The following is a 21,955-nucleotide window of genomic DNA, read 5'->3' as shown; positions in this document are numbered from 1 at the left end:
GAGTATGATTTTGAGTTGATGTTGTCGTTGCTGAATGTGTGATCTGATTAGGGTGATGAATGTGTTAATTTACTTAGCATTACATGATATTTTATAATGCTTATTATATCGATTGATGAACTCACCCTTACAACTATGTTTCAGGTAACGAGCAGTGATTGAGTAGAAGCTAGTGCTTGGAGTCTAGTGTAGTTCCTTAGTGGGTCATGCTCTGGTCTATGTAACATCGGGACGGGATGTTTTACTTGTTTTCATTTTGGTTGTTGAACAACTTTACATGTAATGTGTTACATGGTTTGCATGTTGTTAGATTCCTATCCGCTGCGAATTGTGCAATGTTTTATTTTGATTAATAAATGAGCATGACAAGTTATTTTGGTGAATGGTGTGAAGTGTAAAGTGTGACACCCTGAAATTGCATATCTACTCTGATTTATATTTTGTTGTTTTAATTAATTATTGGGGTATTTTAGAAGGGTGTTACATTAAGCAATCAAACAATAGAAGCATGGATGAAAGAAACAAGTATAAAAAATATCAGATGAATCAGTCAAAGGCAACTATGCACACAAAGAATCAATGAATAATTTAATCGGAAAATGATGCAAGGATCAAATAAAATCAAGATGAGAGACCTCTAATATTTGGCATATGAGATGAACAAGGGAGGATCAAAAGATCTCTTCAATTGCCTTAAGCAATCCCTAAGTCAAACATCAATCATAGAAAAGTCAACTGAAAAGTCAAGTCAACTTAAAAAATGTCAAATAAATAGTAAATTAATCAAATAAATTATGAAAAATTAAAATAACTAAGGTGGGGTCAGGATATCATCATCCCCCAAAAAGATTTTAAAAATAATGAAAATTAGTGTATAAATTAATTGAAATAAAACAGAAGTCAAATGAAAAGTCAACCAAGCAAACTAGGTCAAAAATAAATCCAAAATAAATTAAAAATGGGAAATAAAATTCCAATAAAAGGTCAGGTTGACCATGAGATATTGGTCAACCCTCATCCCAAAAATCAGAAGTTAAAAATAATTCTAAGTCATGAAAATAAAATAAAAGAAAAAATGTGTATTAAAATGAACCATTTGAAACGAATAATTAAAATAAAATATTAACATTAAATAAAATATGAAAATATAAATTAAATAAGTTAAATAAAACATTAAAGAATGTGAAAATTATTTTTTAGTATTTTTGTGAACAAATAAAATATTTTTAATAATTAAAAGGCAAAACAGAAAAATAAAATGGAAATAAAAAAAATGAAAATAAAATAAAGGAATAAATGGTGATGATGGGGCGGATGAGGCTGCTGGTAGCGCGTGTGCCAGGCCCAGGTCGGTATTTATTTAAGTGTGACAAGAAATGAATGTTCATTTAAATAAACTATGTAACGATAAATCAATTGGTCCAGTTTTCATAAGTCATATAAGACAAAAACGGATGTGGACGGACGAGATCAGGAAGGCCAGGCGCGATCTATGGGCCTGAAGCGCGCCACGTGTCAGCTCATCATGGAACAATAACAAACAACCATGCATGCAGAAAAAACACATGAAAATGCAGGCCAATTTTCTCCAACTTCTACAGAACATATCTCATGCTATGGTGCTCCAAATGACATGGTATAAAAAGCAAACTTCAAGTATGGAACATGTAGAACACAATGGTGCTTTGTTTCATTAAAAATAATGGCCCTAACATGTAGAAAAGCAAACAACAAGGGGGCTTCATGCACCCATATTCAACAAAAAATAAATGTTACAAAATCCAACTTAAAAGCAATGTCTCATATTGAAGGGTTCATGGACAAGCATGGCACAATAACAACATAAAAAATAAGCATGGAAATAATGACAAACAAGCATGGCATAAATGAAAACTAAAATGAAACATGGATGGATAGCATGAAAGAAACAAGTAGTAAGCATAAGCATGGCATGGTGTGAGTGATAAAATATTTACCTAGTGGATGCAAGGTCCACTGCCTCTTGATAGTGGAGGAATGGAAGGAGGAATGAGGTTGCTCTTTGTGCTTTGAGAAATTTTAGAACTTGTGAAAATGGGAAGGAATGAGAAATCTCTTGCTTGCCTTGCTCTGAACTTTTTGCAGCCACCACCCTTCAAGTTAGGGTTTTAGAAGCTTTAGTATGTAGGGTTTAAAGTGCTTAATGGGCTTGAAGTGTTTGGCTTGGATTATGTGCATAATGATACAAGAGGTGAGGTGGTGAAAGCAAGTTCTAAATGTAGCAAAACTTAAGTGAATGAACATAAAGCAAATGGCCAAATGAGGTAAAAAGTGTGTTGGTTGGTTTTGTGGTCGGATTTGGTTTGGCTTGTGCAACACAAAAATGGTCCAACAGAGTGACTTTAAGACCTTGTATCTTGATGAATATGTAACCAAATGGAAAGGCAATGCAAACAGTAGAAAGAGGGCATGGAGCTTAACATATTTCATGTTAAACACAAGTTGAAATGATGAGTGGAAAGAGGTGAAAAATGGCCATAAAGTTCAGGTTCCATAGCTGCAAAATGGTTGGGCCAGTTTGGCCTAAATGCTGTCAAACAATTCAATCTATGATACCAACTTTAGATGAGTGTATCTTTCAAACCAATGATCCAAATGGGATGATTCCAAAAGGATGTGAAAGAGGACATATCAAGGTACAAATGTCATGAAGAAAGTATTTTCAAAAGATGCCTTGAAGTGCAAGAAATCTGGCCGATAAGTCTTGAGAAATCTTGAAGATTTTGGACTTAGAAAATTTTCTAAGTGTCCTAAAATAATGTCTTACTTTGACCAAGCATAACTTTCTCAATTTTAATCCAAATGAAACAAACTTTATATCTCTAGAAATCTTGAAACAAGAGGAACAACTTTCATGTTGGAGAAATTTTCAAATGGAGCTTACATCTTGATGGAATATAGGCTTAAAGTGGGTGCAAAAACCATAAAAACTTGGCCTAAATGGAAAGTCAACTATTTCCAAATTTGGTAACTTTTCCAACTCCTGATTAAATGATGAATCCATGATCCAACCTTGACCAAATTTCACATGTAGGCTTAGGCATGACTTTTGAGATTCCACTTTCAAAATGTCAGGAGTTGACTTTTCTGGCCCCATAGTTGACTTTTCCCAAACTATCTGATTTCCGATTCCATTGATCAATTGAAGCAACTCTGGCTCAAATAAAGAGCTGATTTTTTGTATGTAGACCCTTGTGGACATATGAAGGGCCATGGAAATGAGTTTCAACCAAGGAATCAGAAATAAACCGATTTTATACCAAACCCCAGTTTTAGGATAAAATTATCAGGAATTGATTGCACTGATTGCCAATGGATCTTTCCGAGATAATTGTGGATCTTCTTAGGCCAAGATGCTTCTATAATCATGACATGAATGAACTCCTTTACTTCCAACCAAACATTTCCTATTGCAGATAGCCATGAAACCCTAATTTCTGATTAAATGCAAATGCACACTCTGAGAGCTCTGAATCTTCCACTGATGAACTGTAGACCACCATAGGATACCTGGACCACCTTGAGACTTGTATATTTGGAGAATGCAGTTCAATTCTCAGTCTTGCCTTGTGTGGGTTCCTTATGTTAAGAAGTGATCAATTGAACCCTGATTTCCAAGTCACTAATGCAGTATGCAATGAGTATGACCTAATATGATGCTAATGCAATGTGAAGCATAATCCCATGCTTCCAAGAAAAATGAAGGGTAAATTTTGGGGTATTACAGAACTTCATAAAGGAAAACTAGGTGTCTTTGAGGTCTTCAAATATTTATGTCAAAGGCTTCAAAGAGAGAAGGAAAATGGAATTGTTAGGATTTGAAGTGACCATGGCAAGGAATTTGAAAATAGAAAATTTTCTGTATTTTGCTCCTCTGAAGGTATTGGCCATGAGTTCTCTTCTCCCATCACCCCTTAGCAAAATGGAGTTGTTAAGCGTAGTAATAAGACTCTACAAAGAAGAAAGATGGATCCTAAGAGTGATGAAGGAATATTAATGGGCTACTTTAAAAATAACAGAGCCTATAAAGTATTTAATTCCAGAAACAAAGTCATGATGGAATCCATTAATGTTGTGGTGGATGATACAGTCACGAAGAAAGGAACTGATGTTGAAGAAGATGTTGGAACATTATCTCAGCAGACTGATACTTCTGAAAATGAGGGAGTTATTGAGTAAAACAATGAACCAGTAGGAATTGAAACAGACAACCACCAAGCCAACAAAGGTCCCTCTATTAGAATTCAAAAAGATCATCCACATGAACTTATTATTGGAAATCTTAATGAAGGGATCACCACTAGATCCGGAGATGTGATATCAAATGCTTGTTTTGTTTCAAAGTTTGAACCTAAAAATGTGAAGGAAACCTTGACTGATGAATTATGGATCAATGTTATGCAAGAAGAACTAGGGCAGTTTATAAGGAATGAAGTATATGATCTAGTTCCTAGGTCTAAAAGGATGAATGTTATTGGGACAAAATGGATCTACAAGAACAAATATGATGAAAAGGGAATTGTGACCAGAAACAAGGCTAGACTTGTTGCACAAGGATACACTCATATTAAAGGGGTTGATTTTGATAAGACTTTTGCTCCTGTTGCTCGTCTTGAGTCCATAAGATTGTTTTTAGGAGTGGCTTATTTGCTTAAATTTAAGCTATTTTAGATGGATGTGAAAAGCGCCTTCTTAAACAGTTACTTGAATGAAGAAGTGTATGTTGAACAACCCAAGGGGTTCATAGATCCTAACTTTCTAGATCATGTTTACAAACTAAGGAAATCTCTCTATGGATTGAAGCAAGCACCTAGGGCTTGGTATGAAAGACTAACTGAATTCCTGATCAACAATGGCTATAGGAAAGGAGGCACAGATAAGACCTTGTTTGTTAAAGAAGATCATGGTAAATTCATGATAGCTCAAATATATGTTGATGACATTGTTTTTGGAGGGATGTCGAACCAGATGGTCCAACATTTTATCAGGCAGATGTAATCTGAACTTGAGATGAGCCTCGTTGGTGAATTGACTTACTTTCTTGGTCTTCAAGTCAAACAAACGGATGATACTATATTTATCTATCAAAGCAAGTATGCTAAGAGTATAGTAAATAAGTTTGGCATTCTCTCTAACCTAGCATTTCACACCCCTGCATGTAGAATCATATCGCATTGCATCCTCCCAAATCGCGTAGCATTTCCATTTTCATGGAGCATTACGCCATCGAAAAATTCAAACATACGCATGTAAACATAAGACATTCTCGGTATCCCAAGTGGTAAGTCCAAAGTTGTTTCCAGTGCTCAGACTGAAGGTTGTTCATGACTTATTATCCCCAGCATAGGTCGTACGCCCACGTGCCGCCTCAATTATCATTTTCCTTATCTTTGCCGATTCTGACAGGCATGAAATTTTCCGGTATTCAGACCGAAGTGGCATTCAGGCCAGTTTTCCGGTATTCAGACCGAAGTGGCATTCAGGCAAGTGTTCCGGTATTCAGACCGAAGTGACATTCAGGTCAGTTTTCCGGTATTCAGACCGAAGTGGCATTCAGGCCAATTTTCCGATGTTCAGATCGGAGAAGTTTCCGACGTTCAGGTCGACGCAACTTGTGGCATTCAGGCCAGGTTTTCGGTATCCAGACCGAAGTGGCATTCAGGCCAATTTTCCGATATTCAGATCGAAGAAGTTTCCGACGTTCAGGTCGATGCAACTTGTGGCATTCAGGCCAGTTTTTCCGGTATTCATACCGAAGTGGCATTCAGGTCAGGTTTCCAGTATTCAGACCGAAGTGGCATTCAAGCCAATTTTCCGATGTTCAGATCGAAGAAGTTTCCGACGTTCAGGTCGACGCAACTTGTGGCATTCAGGCCAGTTTCCGGTATTCAGACCGAAGCGACATTCAGGTCGATGTAGCTTGTGGCATTCAGGCCAGTTTTCCGGTATTCAGACCGAAGCGGCATTCAGGCCAGTTTTCTGGTGTTCAGACCGAAGTGGCATTCAGGCCAGTTTTCCAGTATTCAGACCGAAGTGGCATTCAGGCCAGTTTTCCGGTATTCAGCCGAAGTGGCATTCAGGCCAATTTTCCGATGTTCAGATCGAAGAAGTTTCTGACGTTCAGGTCGACGCAACTTGTGGCATTCAGGCCAGTCTCTCGGTGTTCAAACCGATATTAATAATCTCATATCTTCCGATGTTCAGATCGAAGTCATTTCCAGTATTCAGACTGATGAGCGGCGTTCAGGCCATGGTTATTTCTGTGTTACCATTTATTTTGGTATCCAGGTTAACATTCTTTTTCGGTATTCAGACCGACTCTCACCGTACCAGACAGATTCTTCTTTCAAGACCACCTCTTTGCCGATGCTGACAGGCATTGTTACTTCACTTCAGTGTAAATTTTCAGGTTTATTGTATTCAATCCCTTGATACCTCGAAAGTGCGAAAGCCGCTGCTATCTTCTTTTCGGGTCTCCAGTTGATTGAATAGGGGCAGCTGTAATACCCCAAAATTTACCCCCCTCATTCATGTATTCATCTTTTAGGTCATTTAACATTTCAAATTGCATCTCATCATGTCAGTCAGAATTAGCTCCAAGAAGCTTGAATATCATCCAAGACACTTTGTGGGTTCTATTTAGATGATCAGTCAACACAAGGGAATGACTTGAGTTACTTCCAACATGTTCACATGGGATCTATTCATCATTCAAAACGCTAGTCTTGAAGGAGCAAAAAGCAGAGCCTAAGCTGTCATGCTCGCTAGGCGAGAAGCATGGTTCGCTTAGCGAATCTGAACTGTCACGCTCGCTAGGCGAAGCTCACGCGTTTTCAAAATATAACAGAAAATCTTGGACTTGGACCTCTCTCATTTGAGCCCACAAAGCCACGAAAATCAGGTTATAAATTCAGAATTCCATTGAGCCAAACCCGATTCTATTCCTATTACCCTGGCAGAAGAGAAGAGCTAACAGAATTCAGAGCAGCCTCCAGACACTGAAGGGAACTCATCTGCAAAGAACCTATTCTACCTCATATAAACCCTAAGATTGCTCTGCAAACCCAACCGCGCAATTCAATTTCATTCGATCTCTCCAATCAGGTTTGCCCTATTGCCATCACTGTATGCTTTCAATTTGAATTTTCTGAATGTATGAGTTATTGTGGGTGAATTTGGAAGAGTGGTTATTGTTAGGTTTCACACGTGGGTTTAGCTATGCATGAATATGTAGAATAATGCCTTGAATGTTTGATCACCTAATGTCTGAAATCGTACTGTTATCAGAGAAAAATCCAGAACCCGCAGGCACTCGCTAGCACCTTCGCTAGGCGAGCCTGCAGCGAAGCTTCGCTAAGCGACGCAGTAGCGATCGCGACAGTAGCTGCTTTTTGCTCTTTAATCTGTTTTGTGATTGTTATGACATGCTTTCTCCTGCATCCGTGCACTATTTACCTGACGCTTTGTTGTCATGTTTCTTTTGTTTGGTGCGACTCTTGATTGCACCCCGTCTTGTTTCTCTAACCTGTTTGTTGAGTTTTTTTGTGAGGGCTCACATGACTCTTGAAGAGATAGCTTGCCTGGTATTCCACTTTATTTGTGGGATACCATTTGGAGATTTATTCCGATTACCTGTACTGACTTGCTCTCTTTGATGGTGCCAGCTTGAGAGATCTCTGGGTTTCTTGTCTCTGTAGTTGTTATTACTTCAGATTTTTATCCGTGTGGTAGATCTCTTGATCCCTTTACCTTTCCCGTATTTTACCGCTTTCTTAGCTGGAAGACCTCAATAGGAGGCAGTGTTTTCTTTTGTTTGTTTACTTTTATGCCCAAAGACCTCCAAGGAGAGGCACCAGTGCTAAAGACCTCCATGAAGAGGCAATTGACGGATAAAAGGGATTAGTAGTCAATCCCCCATTATTCAGTGTGTCGTTCTTTAAGCTCACACTATGTGTCGATGCTTCAGAACAAAAGCCCGAAATCTTTTGTCCGGTCAGTCAGTGGAGAGGGTTCCATCTTTCTGAATCCCCACTTTTTGTCATGAGCTCAGCCTATCCAGGGTTAAGAGCTATGAGGTCTTATCCTCATTACCCTTCTGATCTGCTCACCCTGACGTTCAATGTCAGTGGTTAAGAGCCCATTTGATTACCCTTTCCATGGCTTGTTTGTCGAGGTTGATATGACCCCTCTTGACTAAAGCCCTACCCATGTATGTTTGAGCCCCTTGTTGGCATGTTTACTTTATGCATGTTTGTTTTGAATGGTGTGGTCGTCTCCCCATAGGATTGCTAAGCTTCGTATAGTCTCTCGTTGCATGTCAATTAAGGTAGCACGGTTCCTTCGTCTAGGACTTCCTTTTTGCACGAGCATTCCTAAAACACAAACAAACTCATTGATTTTTCTTCTCCTAAGAACATGTTAACTCCTTCTACTACAGGTGAGTAAGTCTCCAAAGGTCGAGCATCCGGTAGATTGCGTAGTAACGTCGTTCGTCCAAAACAAACCCCTAGTTAACCGAACTACGGCTTGCTCTGATTCTCATTCCAGATGAGATACGTAGGCATAAGACGCGATGTCTTAGCGAGCACACTCCTCTTTAACCCCTAGGTAGCCGAGCTACGAAGACTCTGATTCTCATATTCAGATGAGATACGTATGCAGTGGACGCGACATCCGTGCGAGTCATTTTCTTCAAACCCCTCTTTTAGTAAATAGTACATTAGATAAACCCACACTCTTTAGACAAGAACAACAAGAGTGGATCCCGTAGAGTACTACAGATGCGTAGGGGTGCTAATACCTTCCCTTCGCATAATCGAATCCCGAACCCAAGATTTGGGTGCGAGACCTTGTCTTTTCCTTTCCTTTTTCCAGGTTTACTTCGAGCGTTTCCTTTCCCTCCTTTGGGATAAATAACGCACGATGGCGACTCTTCTGTCATTTCTTCTTCGCCGGTTGTTTTCTCGCATACTATATTTTTTAGGCTGCGACAGAGTGCAATCAATATATCCAAGAATCCCATTCAATATATCAGGACAAATCATATTGATATTCATCATCATTTTATCAGGGATCTTGTTGGAGACAAATTTTTTACTCTTGAACATGTAGCCAATGAGAAGCAACTGGAAGATATTTTCACTAAAGCTTTGGATGCAAATCAGTTTGAGAAGTTAATGGGTGAATTGAGTATTTGCATGCTTGAAGAATTATAGAAATGATTGATATGGATACATGCAAATCAAATTCTCTCTCCCCTTCATATAATGGTGCACAAAACTCAAGGAAAATAATTACGAACCTTCCTTATTTTCCCAACATGCCATCCTACCTACTCCACCAATATCATTCATGCTACCCTCATTATTCTCTCTACTCCCTCTTTGAACCTTATTCTTAGTCACCCTCATCTCTCTATCTTCTCTTTGAGCTTTATATCTCAAAATCAAAATTCCAAAATATCTCAACTCCCAGTAAGTGCACCAAAGAGCAATCGAAACCTAGGAGTGACGGTATTGATATGGATCTTTTTGAAGTTATTACTAATGTCGTTCCTCTCTCTATGGTTCCTGGCCATGCAACCCCTATAAGGAAACCTAGAACAACTGGTTCAAGAAATGGAAATCCTTCTAAAGTAAGTACCTCATCATCTGCATCTATGGCTGTCAGTGATGTAAAAATTCTTGAACCCTCTACTACTATCAAGAAACCTCATTCGATGACTAGCCTGTACCTTGACCCTATTAATGTCAAACCTAATGTTGATGCTTCTGCAAAAAGTTGTGTTGTTCTAAAAGTTATGGGAAATGTTGAAACCTTTGAAAACACTAATAAACCTAGATCTATTATGATTCTGAGTAAATCTAGTATGATTGTTGCTGAAAGAGACAATGTTGATAAAAAATATTAGTGTGTTGATTTCTCAAGTTTTGGGTATTAAACCTAAGACCGGTGTTGTGCCGGATGTCTCCACATCCTTGGCACAAAATGATAACCCTACTAAAACCCCTCTGGATAAATTTGATGAAAATATTTCTACTAAGTCTCTTGAAAAATCAGAAGAAAATGATGATTCTGATGGCATGTCTGGTGATTTAGCTGACAAAGAAGAAAACTCTATAGAGAAGAAGGATCAATTTACAAACCTCATGAATATAGATGATATGGGCTCTGATGATGAGCCCATTGGTAAAAGACTGGATCCATGAATATCTAAAAGGTTAAAGAACAAAAAAGGGAAAGCGGTTGAGTCCTCCACAAGCCCTCCAAATCTCTCAAGAGAAGTACTAATGTTGGCCCTACAAAAGGATGGATCAAGGTAGTTACTTATGTCTCCAAGAAGAGATCTCTGAAGAGGAAAGAAGTTCCATCTGGGTCTAGTGAGTCTGACTGTGATGTCGAACATGATGTTCAAAACATCGTCTCTTCTACAAGAAAGCATGCTTTTGGAAGAAGATTTCAGCAAATATTCCTGAAGTTCCAATTGACAACATCTCCTTTCACTCTGTGGAGAATGTAGAAAAGTGGAAATTTGTTTATCAAAGAAGACTGACATTATAAAGAGAACTTGGGAAAGATGCTTTTGAGTGCAAAGAAGTGACGGGTCTGATTCAAGAAGTTGGATTAATGAAAAGTGTGATTGGATTTGGCAAGTGTTACAAAATGCTTGTTAAAGAATTCATTGTGAATATCTATAAGAAGTGTGATAACAAGAGGAGTAAGGAGTTTAGAAAGGTTTAGTAAGAGGAAGGTGTGTGGAACTCTCTCCTGAAACCATAAACAGGTTTTTAGGCAGACGTGAAGAAGAACAAGCTGAGGTGGAAGTTTCTGACAATGTTATTTGCAGAGAAATTACGGCAAAACAAGTGAAAGAATAAACTATAAAAGGGAATTTGTCAGCAAGTTGCTTGAATGTGAAATGTGCAGTACTTCACAGAATTGGAGCTTCTAATTGGGTGCCAACTAATCATACTTCCAACATTGTTACATGATTGGGTAAGTTCATTTATATTGTAGGGACCTAACAACATTGACTTTGGATCCTATGTCTTTTAACAAACAATGAAGCATGTTGCCTCCTTCGTTGTGAAGATACCTATAACCTTTCCCTCATTAATTTGTGGTGTTATACTGAGTCAACACCCAAGCCTTTTCACTGGGAGACATGTTCCAGATATTGTCATGACATCTGGCCAGAAACCTTCCAGGTCTACTACTATAACATGAATTCTTGCTGACCTAAAAGATACCTAAAAAACCTTAGATGAAACTATCAAAGTTTATACTAAGAGGAATAGCAGGCTTGAGATCCTGATAAAGGCCTTGTCTGAAGATGAAGGAAATCTGAAAGGTGATGATACAGATGAAGAAGATGCTAATAAAGAAGATGCTGATGCGAGTGAAGATGAAGAGACAACCAACAGTGATGAAGACTGAAGTGTTCTACTTCTTCTGTGTCTTTTTTGTGTGCTTCTAGTTTTTTTTGGGCCATGCCCTGAATATTTATGCACTTTAAGTGCTCTTGGTCTGTAACTTAACCGATTGGTTGCTCTGCTACATCTAAGTTTGATTGTGTTTGTTAAATTTTTGGCTAAAAAGGGGGAGTAGTTATGTGGTCTTTTTTATAGCCCTTCCATGACTCCTGCCCCTTGAGGGGGAGTACTTATGGAGGGGAATAACTCTTTCCCATGTTCTACTACTCAGGGGATTTAAAGATTTTTGGTGAAAGTCCCATACTTTTTGGATTAAAAATGAAATTAATATGAATTAAACAAAATAAATGGATTAAATGAAAAATCAGAAATTAAAAGAAAATAGAAAAAACAAGGGCCATTAGATCTCCCTTATTAATTGAGGTGGCAGATCTGATGGCCAAACGCGCGCGTTCCAAATGGTCCTTAGTCAACGTATCATACGCATGGTAATTAAAAGGAATGGCTCAGATTAAAACAATTCAACATGATCAGATGGCCATGAGGCATGCCAACACATCACCGGAGCCCTAGCTCCGGTCGTCTTCTCCGGTGGACCTCATCGGACTGGTCCACCACCAAAGTTCACCAAAATAAAAAGTGCATACACTAATTTAAAGAGAAAAAGCTCAGGAGCTCAAATCTGGCCTCAATTTCTCCTAATTCCAAGTATATTGAAAGATAAAAGGAATTGAATTTTGAGGTACCCGATCTGAGTTGCTTCGATTTAAGCTTAAAGTAACTCAATCTTGTTGCTTACATTGGTAGGACTCCAGATAACCAATAAATAACTAGAATTATGGAGAAATGAGAGAGAATCGAAGAATTGAAAATCTGGAAAAATCACCTTCAGGTTGGAGTGATTTGGCTTGATCTTGATGCAGTTCCACTTGGTTCTTCTCCTCTTGCTTGCAGTGAGTGATTGAGATGAAAATGACTATGAATCATTGAGTTCTTATTTACAAATAGAAGTTGAATCAAGAACTCGATTTCAATGAAATCCTCAAGGTATTCTATGGAATGAGGTTCTGAGATTGCTTGGCAAGGCTTAGGCAAGGTGTCCTCTTCAATCTGAGGCCAATGAGTTCATTATATAGGCCATGGAAAGTGATATTCACCCCATTTGAATTTTGAGCCAAAAATAGAAATTCAAGTGCATGGGTGCATGGACGTATGCTAGGACCCAAATGATCATCGCAATCCACTCCAATTCATGCACAAATTCTACTGGTGTCATAACATGGAGCCACACAAAGCTAAGTGGAAATTGAATTCAAATGTTGCCAAAACAAACCATTAGAAGAACCCATGCACAAGTCCCTCAATTATTGTATAAATAAAGTGATATTGGATGCTTTAGAAAGGTGACATCAAGGGGAACAACTTTGATGTTGAAGACTTTTTCATTTTGAACTTGGATCCTGATGAATTTTGAGGTGGAAGTTGGATAAATCAAACATGGTTGAAAATTTTCTAAGTACAAAGTCAAATGACCACTTCTTCCATCTTGAATAACTTTTGCTATGAGCTTCAAATGAAAATGGTTTATTCACAAAAGTTGTAGCTATTTAATTCCTCTTCAATTTTCTCACAAATTTTACATGATTTGGATTTGTCATTAGGGAGTTATGGATTTTATAAGTTGAGGAAAATTGCTTGTTCAATGGTAATGGCCCAAAATGACCTATAATGTTTCCTCTTGGAACATGCCCTTGCAAGTAGATTTTGACATTTATCAAAGAATAAAAGTTGGAGAGGACATCTTGAAATTTATAATGAAACTTGTATGGTCTTCATATCATAAACATTGATCAAGTTATGTTCCTTCGAAGTTGACCTCCTAACTAGGGCACAAACAAAATGACCTATAATCTTTCACCATAAAAAAATGACTTTCCAAGAAAAGTTAGCTCTTTATGCCAACATGAAAGTTGTTTGGAATGCCATAAATAGTAACTTTTATCTTGGAATAATTTTCATATGACAAATATTGTAGGAGGTAGGGTCTAAGGAACCCTAGATTTGACTAGTTGACTTTCTCTGGTCAACCTCTTTGAGCCAACGTGTAAACTTGAAGTTCCTTTGATCTTTGGGACTCATGGAGAATCATATATGAATAAGATGATGTATAATGGAGTATAACTTGATATATTTGACCAAATGATAAAAAAATTGTTGAGGAAGTCACACAAGATACCTAGATGAATTAGAGCTTCCAAGGTAAACAAGCTTCAAACTCTTGATGAATTCTTGATCAAATTGACAAATGAAGAACATGGGGATCCATATATGATGCTTAGAACAAATGTGGACCATTGTTTGATTGATCTCTTTGCATTGAGGGTCTTAAACCCTAGATATGAGCTTGATGAGGCACAGGTGGACGCACACACAACCTACAAAAGAAACAAAGCTACACATAGACACATATTTGGTATTTTAGTTAAAAAAAATAAAAATAAAGTATGATATAATCAAAAGTGCTTGGTGGTCTCTCCTAATGCAAACCTAATGAATAAGGGGTGAGGAGGATACCAAGGCCTGATCCCAAAGCCAATGCAAATGATGAGCTAGCATGAGGGATCTTATGGTCAAAATTGGGGTATTACAAATCTACCTGGAGAGAACAACACATGTCTGAGTAGATTATCTCAAGAGTAGATTTCAACTTGCTTCTTGCATCCTTTATGAAGCTATTCTTGTGTTGCTTTGCTTGAACACATTCTTCGCATACTTCTGATGGAATATGTATTTATGGTAGGCTTGAAACCATGTTCTTTCTCTTCAGATTAGTAATGTCATTAAAATTCAAGTGACCAATTCTATAATGCCATAACCATTCATCTTTGCTAGCTGCAGTCGCCAGTCACTTGTGTTCCAACACACCAAGTTCAATCATGAAGGTTTTATTCTGATACATAGGAGCCTTCAAGATTAGCATGTTTCTCGAGTTGATCACTTTCATCATTCTATCTTCAATCAATACTTTGTAATTCCTATTGATAAACTGACCTATACTTAGCATATTACTTTTCATGACAAGTATATACATCATATTGGAAATTATTGATTGTTTACCATCGTTTCTTCTGATTAGAACAACACCAATACCTTCAGCAGATAAGGTATTATCTTTGCAAACTTTACCCTGTTCTTCGACGAGGGACTGCTGTTGATAAACCGATTTTTTCTTCCAATATACCATTGATATTTGAACCTTTCTTCTTATTTTGTTGTGACCATTAACATCACTTCATCTTCTGCAAGCTTTGCATCACTTTCTTGATCTTTCTCGCCTCCTCGAGATTGACTTGTATAATGACCATACTTTTGACAATTGTAGCACTAAATATGACTTTTATCAGATTTTCTTCCATCACCTCTTCCTCTACATGCACCACCACCTCTATGATTACCTTGGTTAGAAGATTGTCTCTAATTTGATGAACTACCTACTTGATGGGTTCCTCTACCTTTTCCTCCATTCCATTTTCCTTTGTTTTTATTTTCTTTAGTCGATTGACCTTGCAAAGCCACGCCAGTCTTCGACTTGCTTGCATTTTTCCATCCATTCTTTATTTGTGAGATTCAAGCGTCCCTTGAAGCTCTTCTTTTGTCAGACTTGAAAATTCCTTCGATTCTTCTATGGATACTACCACATGATTGAACTTTGGAGCCAATGACCTCAAAATATTTGACACTACAGATTTTGATGTCAACACGTCTCCACACATTTTGATTTGATTCACCAATTTCGTTTCTTTGGTGAAGAAATCAGTCACACTTTTATCGTCTTCCATCTGAAGCAATTCATACATTCTTTTGTAAGTTTATAACCCTACCTTCTTTACTTTCTCAGCGCCTCCAAATGATTTCTCCAGGATGTCCCATGCTTCCTTTGTTGAATCTACATCACTAACTTTCTCAAAGTTGTTTGGATCAACACATTGATGGATTAAGAAGAAAGCCTTGTAATCTTTCTTCTTCAAATCTTTGTGTGCAACCTTTTGTTCACCCGTAGCATTATCTCCAATTGGTGTTACTTCATTCTTAACAAGATTCCAAAGATCTCGATAACAGAAAATGACCTTCATTTGCTTACATCAATTTTCATAATTCTTACCATTCAAGATTAGAAGATTCGTTGGAAAATGTTCGTTCAAATGATTCATCATGATTCAATGCATATCAAAGTTTAAATATTGACACACAATTAGACATTGTCTAAGTATGTATTATTATGCAAGTGCAGAGTAGATACTAAAGTTACATGTATCAACCTACTATTGCGGGAAAGTATAAGTGCCCAATAATAATTTTTTTTACTTTGAATCAAATGTGTCAAGTTCGATTCTTGAAAGCATAAAAAACGTATTTTTAATGTTTTATGTAAAAAAATTACAAAAACAGGAATCAAACTAGTGTCTATAACTTAAAAGAAGCAAGCAACTACCACTAGACTATTACACCACAATTGATGATTTTAGAAGCTTTATTTTATATTTAATTACGACGGCTCCAAAACCTGTCGCAAACAAGTTTTTAGGGAGGTTTTCAAGCAAACCACCACAAATTATATTTATTTTTGTGAAAATTAAGAGGCAGTTTGACAAAACCGTCGTCTCAACTGTCATTGGGGGATGACAATTTTAATAGAACCGTCGCAACTTAGGTGTCACTAAACATCTTTTTTCTTGTAGTGACAATGCCAAAACATTTCTACTATAGTCAAAAGTTATAATGTCACATTTGCCTAAAGAAAGCTACTTTTAGTGAAGTTGACCCAAAGACTCGGGGAAAGCTCAAAGCCATAGAGGATGATTATAATCACCCAAAGGTTATCCATTGTTGTCTTTCTGAAAACTAGAGTGTTATCCACATACTCTAAGTGAGAGACCAAAAAATTCGAGGACCCGACCTTGAGAATAGAGTCAAAACTCAAGTCAGCGACCCTCATGAATAAGCCATTCAAAACCCTTATAACTACAAGAAGAAGTAAGAATGAAGCTAAATGGTTTTCTAGAGTGAGGCAACCATTGACCATGACTACTAGGTTTCTAGATAATACAAGAGCATGCATCCAAGCACGCCATCTGTCACACAATCCAAATCTATCAACATATAATTAAGAATACTCTAACATATAAGTAACCATACTAAATAATATCAAATAAAAATTCATTTACCAATCTAAGTGCAAACAAATCCACAACACACATAAATTGTTTTTGAAGTTTGATCTATAATAATTATCTCTTCATAGAAAGCATCTCTTCGAACCATTATTCTTTTAAATTCTTGTCTCTTTTGTGTGAAAATAAATCCATATCATTTTACACTTTCATCTTGATTTAGGTGATATTTTTTTGAATTTTTCAACAAATATTATATATGCGGATTTGAATTCTCTCCGGTAAAAAAATCACTAGACTTGGTGCAGTTTGCATATCTACCATTCAATTATTATTTTAATAATATAACAATATAGTTAATAAAAAGGCCGTGGTTGAAATTCCACTAGATAACATAGTTTACGGGAGAGGATCTCTTCCTTATATATGCAATTGTCATGTGTTTAATATAGACCTATTTTAACGGTAGATTCTATTATTTTTTAGTAAATTTAATAAAATTCTATATTCTTTTATATTTTTATCATTATAAAATTTTTATGTTTATTAAAAATATTAATGGAACTCCTCAAAAGGAAACTAAGTAAGGTGAAATGAAATCTATAAGCACAAAAAAGCACACAACAAAATATTAAAAGTTTTCATGAACTCCACAACACAATAACATAAAAATCTTACATAGTTCTCATGGAACATATAAACTTCCACATTCATCTAACAAAGTCAATTCTCAAACCCTAGATCCTTTTGTTTCATGCCATTGCAACCTTGATTCTTTCAGCTGTGTTTTCAACCAAATTCACAACAGCTTCAACCCAGCCATTTTCTATTCTTAATGCTGGATTCAAACCAACCAAAATCTGAAATGAAATTGTTAACAAACAACCTCGGCATCCAATAGAATTCTCCGTTGATCCTCCATTGCTGAGTTGAACCCCATCTGGAAGAATAACAAAACCAGAAGGAAACAAAGCAATAATATTTGGATCTCCGCCATTGAATACTACATTCACCGAGTTGATATCAACAGGAGCATAGATTACATGTGAGCAAGTTCTATCAAAGCTATTGTCTTGAAGTAGAAACATATCATTATTTTGCATGGAGTTTTGGCTCTGCAATTAATTCACATTTACCAAAATGAATGTTAGGTTAATTATCTGTTAATTAACTAACTATAACATTTCTTATTAGATATTTGATAAAAATGTGATAAATCAATTACTTACATTGACATGAAATAAAGAGACACAGTTTCCAAGATCATGACCATGTCGTACATGTGCCATTTCTTTAGTTATACTTCCAATGGAAAGAATATTCCACTGTAAAATTCAATCATACATTATAAGTTCAAATAAAGAATAATATCTATAATAAAATAATGTAATTATGAACTATCGAAGCACTAATATCAGAAACATGACACTGACACATTGACACAAAAATAAATTAAAAATAATCACAAGTGTTGGTATCGGTTTCAGTAATTGACATCGACATTGACACAAAAACGCATTTTTTCAGAGATGTCAGTGCTGCAAACTACGATGATAAATGTGTTAGTTATACAATACCTCACTTCTTGAATTTTGATTTCCAAGAAAATCAAACAGTTTTCTTGGAAGAACCGGAAGCCAAAGAGAAGTTGCACCATTAAGAATTACACCAGGAGGTGATCCAGGTTCAGTGTTTGTTTTGGACATGACTCTTACATCATGAGAATCAGATGTTAGAACATTCCAACAACTTGCTACGGAAGAACCAACAACAGACGAAAAACACAATTTCATTCTTTCTGCCAAATTCAGTAAGACCGTCCTTCCTTGAAAACTGTTCATCACTGAATTGAATTTGCATATATATGTTATGTCATGTTTATTAAATTAAGTGATAATGGATACACCAAAAACCCATATAGAAAGTGTACCATAATAGTCTCGTGCAGGTAAGTTGGTGGCCATTGAATAAGCGAGACGTTCGCATTGTCTACCTAGTGATGCCACCCATCTCTTAGCTCCAAAGGCAAGATTTGAAGTTATTAAAGAGTCATAAAACCTATTCAACAATAATGTAGTGTAATCCACTTCTACATGCTCAACCCATGTAACCTAGAAGAAGAAAAAAACACTTGAAAAAGTAAAAAAATCATCTAATAATAAGTTTACACCAGTGAAACTCACATATAGAACTTCAATATATCAAATGTTATAATATTTTATCATTATGTTAATACTTATGGATCAAGAAATTTGATCAATGTGAAATAGTACAACATAACACACCTTTGAATAACCATATGGTAATGCTTGAATTAAACAACCGGAGGGTCGTCTTCGACTTCTTGGCGTTGTACTGCTACTCGGTCGGAGATGATCCAAGGAAACATCAACCACCACCCATGTTCCTTCTTGATACTTCTTGCAATATCTAGCGAAGTAGTTTTCACGAGCACGAACAAGTGGCGAAGGAACTTGAAAATCAGCTGACATCTGAAACAAAACAAAAAATTCATAGTAATAAAATTAATTCCATCTTCACTCCATTAGGATAAACAACTTAATTAAACTTATTAAAATTTTACATACCACTTGTACTAGTCCATCATAGTTTTCAGATACTCCATGTGATAGAACTTCAATTGTCATTGCTTTGCAAACAATGTCAGAAAACATCGCAGACCATTGATTCTGAAAACCGTTGCCAAATTAGAAAACTATATTATTATTATTAATGAAATCTAAGAAATTTTTTGGTAAGTTGTTACTCACCACATTCATAAGAGTCTCAATGAGATTAATATGATTCATATTAACAATCATTGATTCCCTTGAAGATTCAGATATAAAACCAACGAGTTTTGGACCAATTACATTAGGGAAAACCCTAGTGTATTCTACATCATTTATAATCTCAGACTCATTTGTAGAGATCCACAAAGGAGCTCCAGCTAGAGTTAACCTTGTGAGTTCCTCCATAGAAACTGTAACAAGTTCTACGATCTTTTGTTTGTCAAAATAAGAAGTTGAAAGTGAAGCAAATGGATCATTCCCATTATAATACAACTCCTCAATCATACTTGAAGTGATATCACAATCACTTTGCGTTACATTTATATCATTTCTTGAAACTCTCGACAACATTTCAATCTATAAGACATAAGCATAAACAAAACATAATTTTCAATTCAACCAGTAAATAAAATAAAGGTAATTATATAGATTAAGCCATTTGAAACAAAATAGATACACATACCTTAGCCTTTAATCTGGAATTCTCAATTCTAAGTTGGTTTTGGTTAAAGCACATTTTACCAATAGAAACTGGACCTCCACAATGTAGACATTTAGTGTTTTTCAATGCCTCATTACGCAACTCATTCTCGGCGCGAAGCCTTGCATTCTCTTGTCTCAAAAGATTGTTTTGGTTTCGTTCTTGCATTACCTGCATATGTTGCATTAACAAATTTATTTTGATCATGACGCATGTAAGTTCTCAGATTTCAATAGGTTTTGATTCTCCTTTACCTTATGTTGATTTCGCTTATTTTGGAACCAAAACTTGATTTTGATAGGCTCAAGACCTAGCACACGGCTCATCTTTTGCCTTTCTTCTTGATCAGGGTGAGGGCAATGCTTGAAAACCCTGAACATATCATAAATTAATAATGTTTGAGTAAGCAAAGTAAGTGATTAAACAAGAGAAGAGTAATTGGGTATTTGGAACTTACTTTTCCAATTCTCGTATTTGTTCATGTGAGTGCCGATTAGTGCTCATATTTTGTTGCTCTTGGTTGAGATCTTGGTCTCCATCAAAAGAAACAACTTTGTTTCCGGAGTTTGGACTTTGATTAATCCCTTGATCATTTGATGAGGAAGCGTTTTTGGTTGACACATCTAAAAATTGTTGTTGTTGTTGTAGTACTTGTTGAGGAGAATCAAGCATATTTTGATGTTGCACTTGTTGTTGATGTGGTCGAAGATCAAACCTATCCGAGTGATCAGGTTGAAGATCAAACGTATCTGAGTGGTCAAGTAGTAGGTATCGAAGATCAAACGAGTCCGAGTTATTTGGGACTTGTTCACGATCACGATCACACATGCTTAGGTAATATATTATGGTACTTCAATGTGTTTTTTCAAAAACTCGCAATCTATTATGTAACATGTCAAAGATGAAAGTTAAAAGTCGTGTCATTGAAAAAATCATACATTAGAAACGATAAATTGCAAAGGCTAACACAAAAATTTAAATCAAACAATATATTGTAAAGATGATTATCACACGGAAATGATTTTGCTCCGCCAATCACTCTCGATTTCTTTTAAAAAAATAAAGAGTATCTCAATCGATGTACACAATCGATTTGAAGGAGTCTCAATTGTGTGCACCAATGCATCGCAATATAGTTTTGTTAAGAGAGAAAAACAAGAAATTAAAGAAAAGAGAAGAATTCACCTAACCTTGATCAAACTTGAGTAAGGGCTTGATACAAAACCACACCACCTTACAAATCCTCTTATTAAGCAAATAAAACAAACTCCTTCTTGTAGTGTTGTTTCATAACATTTTCCTCTCGATTTATATTTGAGTTTTGGACATGACTTCAAATTGGACCTTGAAATTGACTATGATTCTTAGTAACTACGCTAGTTGAGTGAGGGTATAATTGACTATTTAATGACTCGTATGTTCAATCTTAACACTCTTATGTTTTATTTGACAAAAAAAAATGAAAAGGGTTGACAATTGGAAATGGTTTGAAATGTTGATTATGAAAATAAGGAAAAAAAAACTTCCTTTGTCAAATTAAAATCAATTTATTTGACAATTTCACATATGTTAAAATGTATAAATGAAAGAAAGAAAATAATACTTTAATTATATTAATTTTATATTTAAATATATTTTTTTACACAAGTTATTAATTTAAAAATATCAAACAACTTGTTTATATTGATAAATAAATATTTATGATAGAAATTAAATCATTGGTGCGTCTGATTCACAAAATGGTAGGTATTGAACATAAGAGTACAAGTTTTTAAAATAATAAAAAACTTTTTATCTTGTACAATGTTTGATGGGCAATGAACATGACAAATAAATTAAAGTATAATTTAATACAATATCATTTATAAATGTATAAATTAATAATAGAGCTTTTAAAGAAAAATAAAATGGTATTTTTGTGTTTTATATAACTTGTACTACGGACAAAAAAGTATTTTTTATATTGTAAATATTAATAAAAAAATTATTTTTATTAGAAAATAAAAAAATATTTTCGTATTTTAAATAACTTGTATGATG

The 21,955-nt window shown here is 35.9% G+C and overlaps 1 protein-coding gene across 1 annotated transcript; it reads right to left on the bottom strand.

Annotated features, from left to right (window-relative positions):
* Positions 1–17,261: 17,261 nt before the first annotated feature.
* On the bottom strand, positions 17,262–21,329 carry LOC127097135 (homeobox-leucine zipper protein PROTODERMAL FACTOR 2). The gene is made up of 11 exons (XM_051035643.1): positions 21,106–21,329; positions 20,373–20,795; positions 20,170–20,287; positions 19,898–20,086; positions 19,414–19,791; positions 19,231–19,332; positions 18,928–19,134; positions 18,573–18,753; positions 18,220–18,485; positions 17,872–17,967; positions 17,262–17,757 (listed from the first exon to the last, which is right to left on the bottom strand). Exons 2-11 carry the CDS (start codon positions 20,741–20,743, stop codon positions 17,395–17,397), a joined length of 2,271 nt encoding a protein of 756 aa, XP_050891600.1. The 5' UTR covers positions 20,744–20,795; positions 21,106–21,329; the 3' UTR covers positions 17,262–17,394.
* Positions 21,330–21,955: the final 626 nt, after the last annotated feature.

Source organism: Lathyrus oleraceus, chromosome 6 (assembly GCF_024323335.1).
Source record: "Lathyrus oleraceus cultivar Zhongwan6 chromosome 6, CAAS_Psat_ZW6_1.0, whole genome shotgun sequence".
NCBI lineage: Eukaryota > Viridiplantae > Streptophyta > Magnoliopsida > Fabales > Fabaceae > Lathyrus > Lathyrus oleraceus.
Note: the sequence above shows the minus strand (reverse complement) of the source record. Positions and strands in the feature narration are given on the sequence as shown.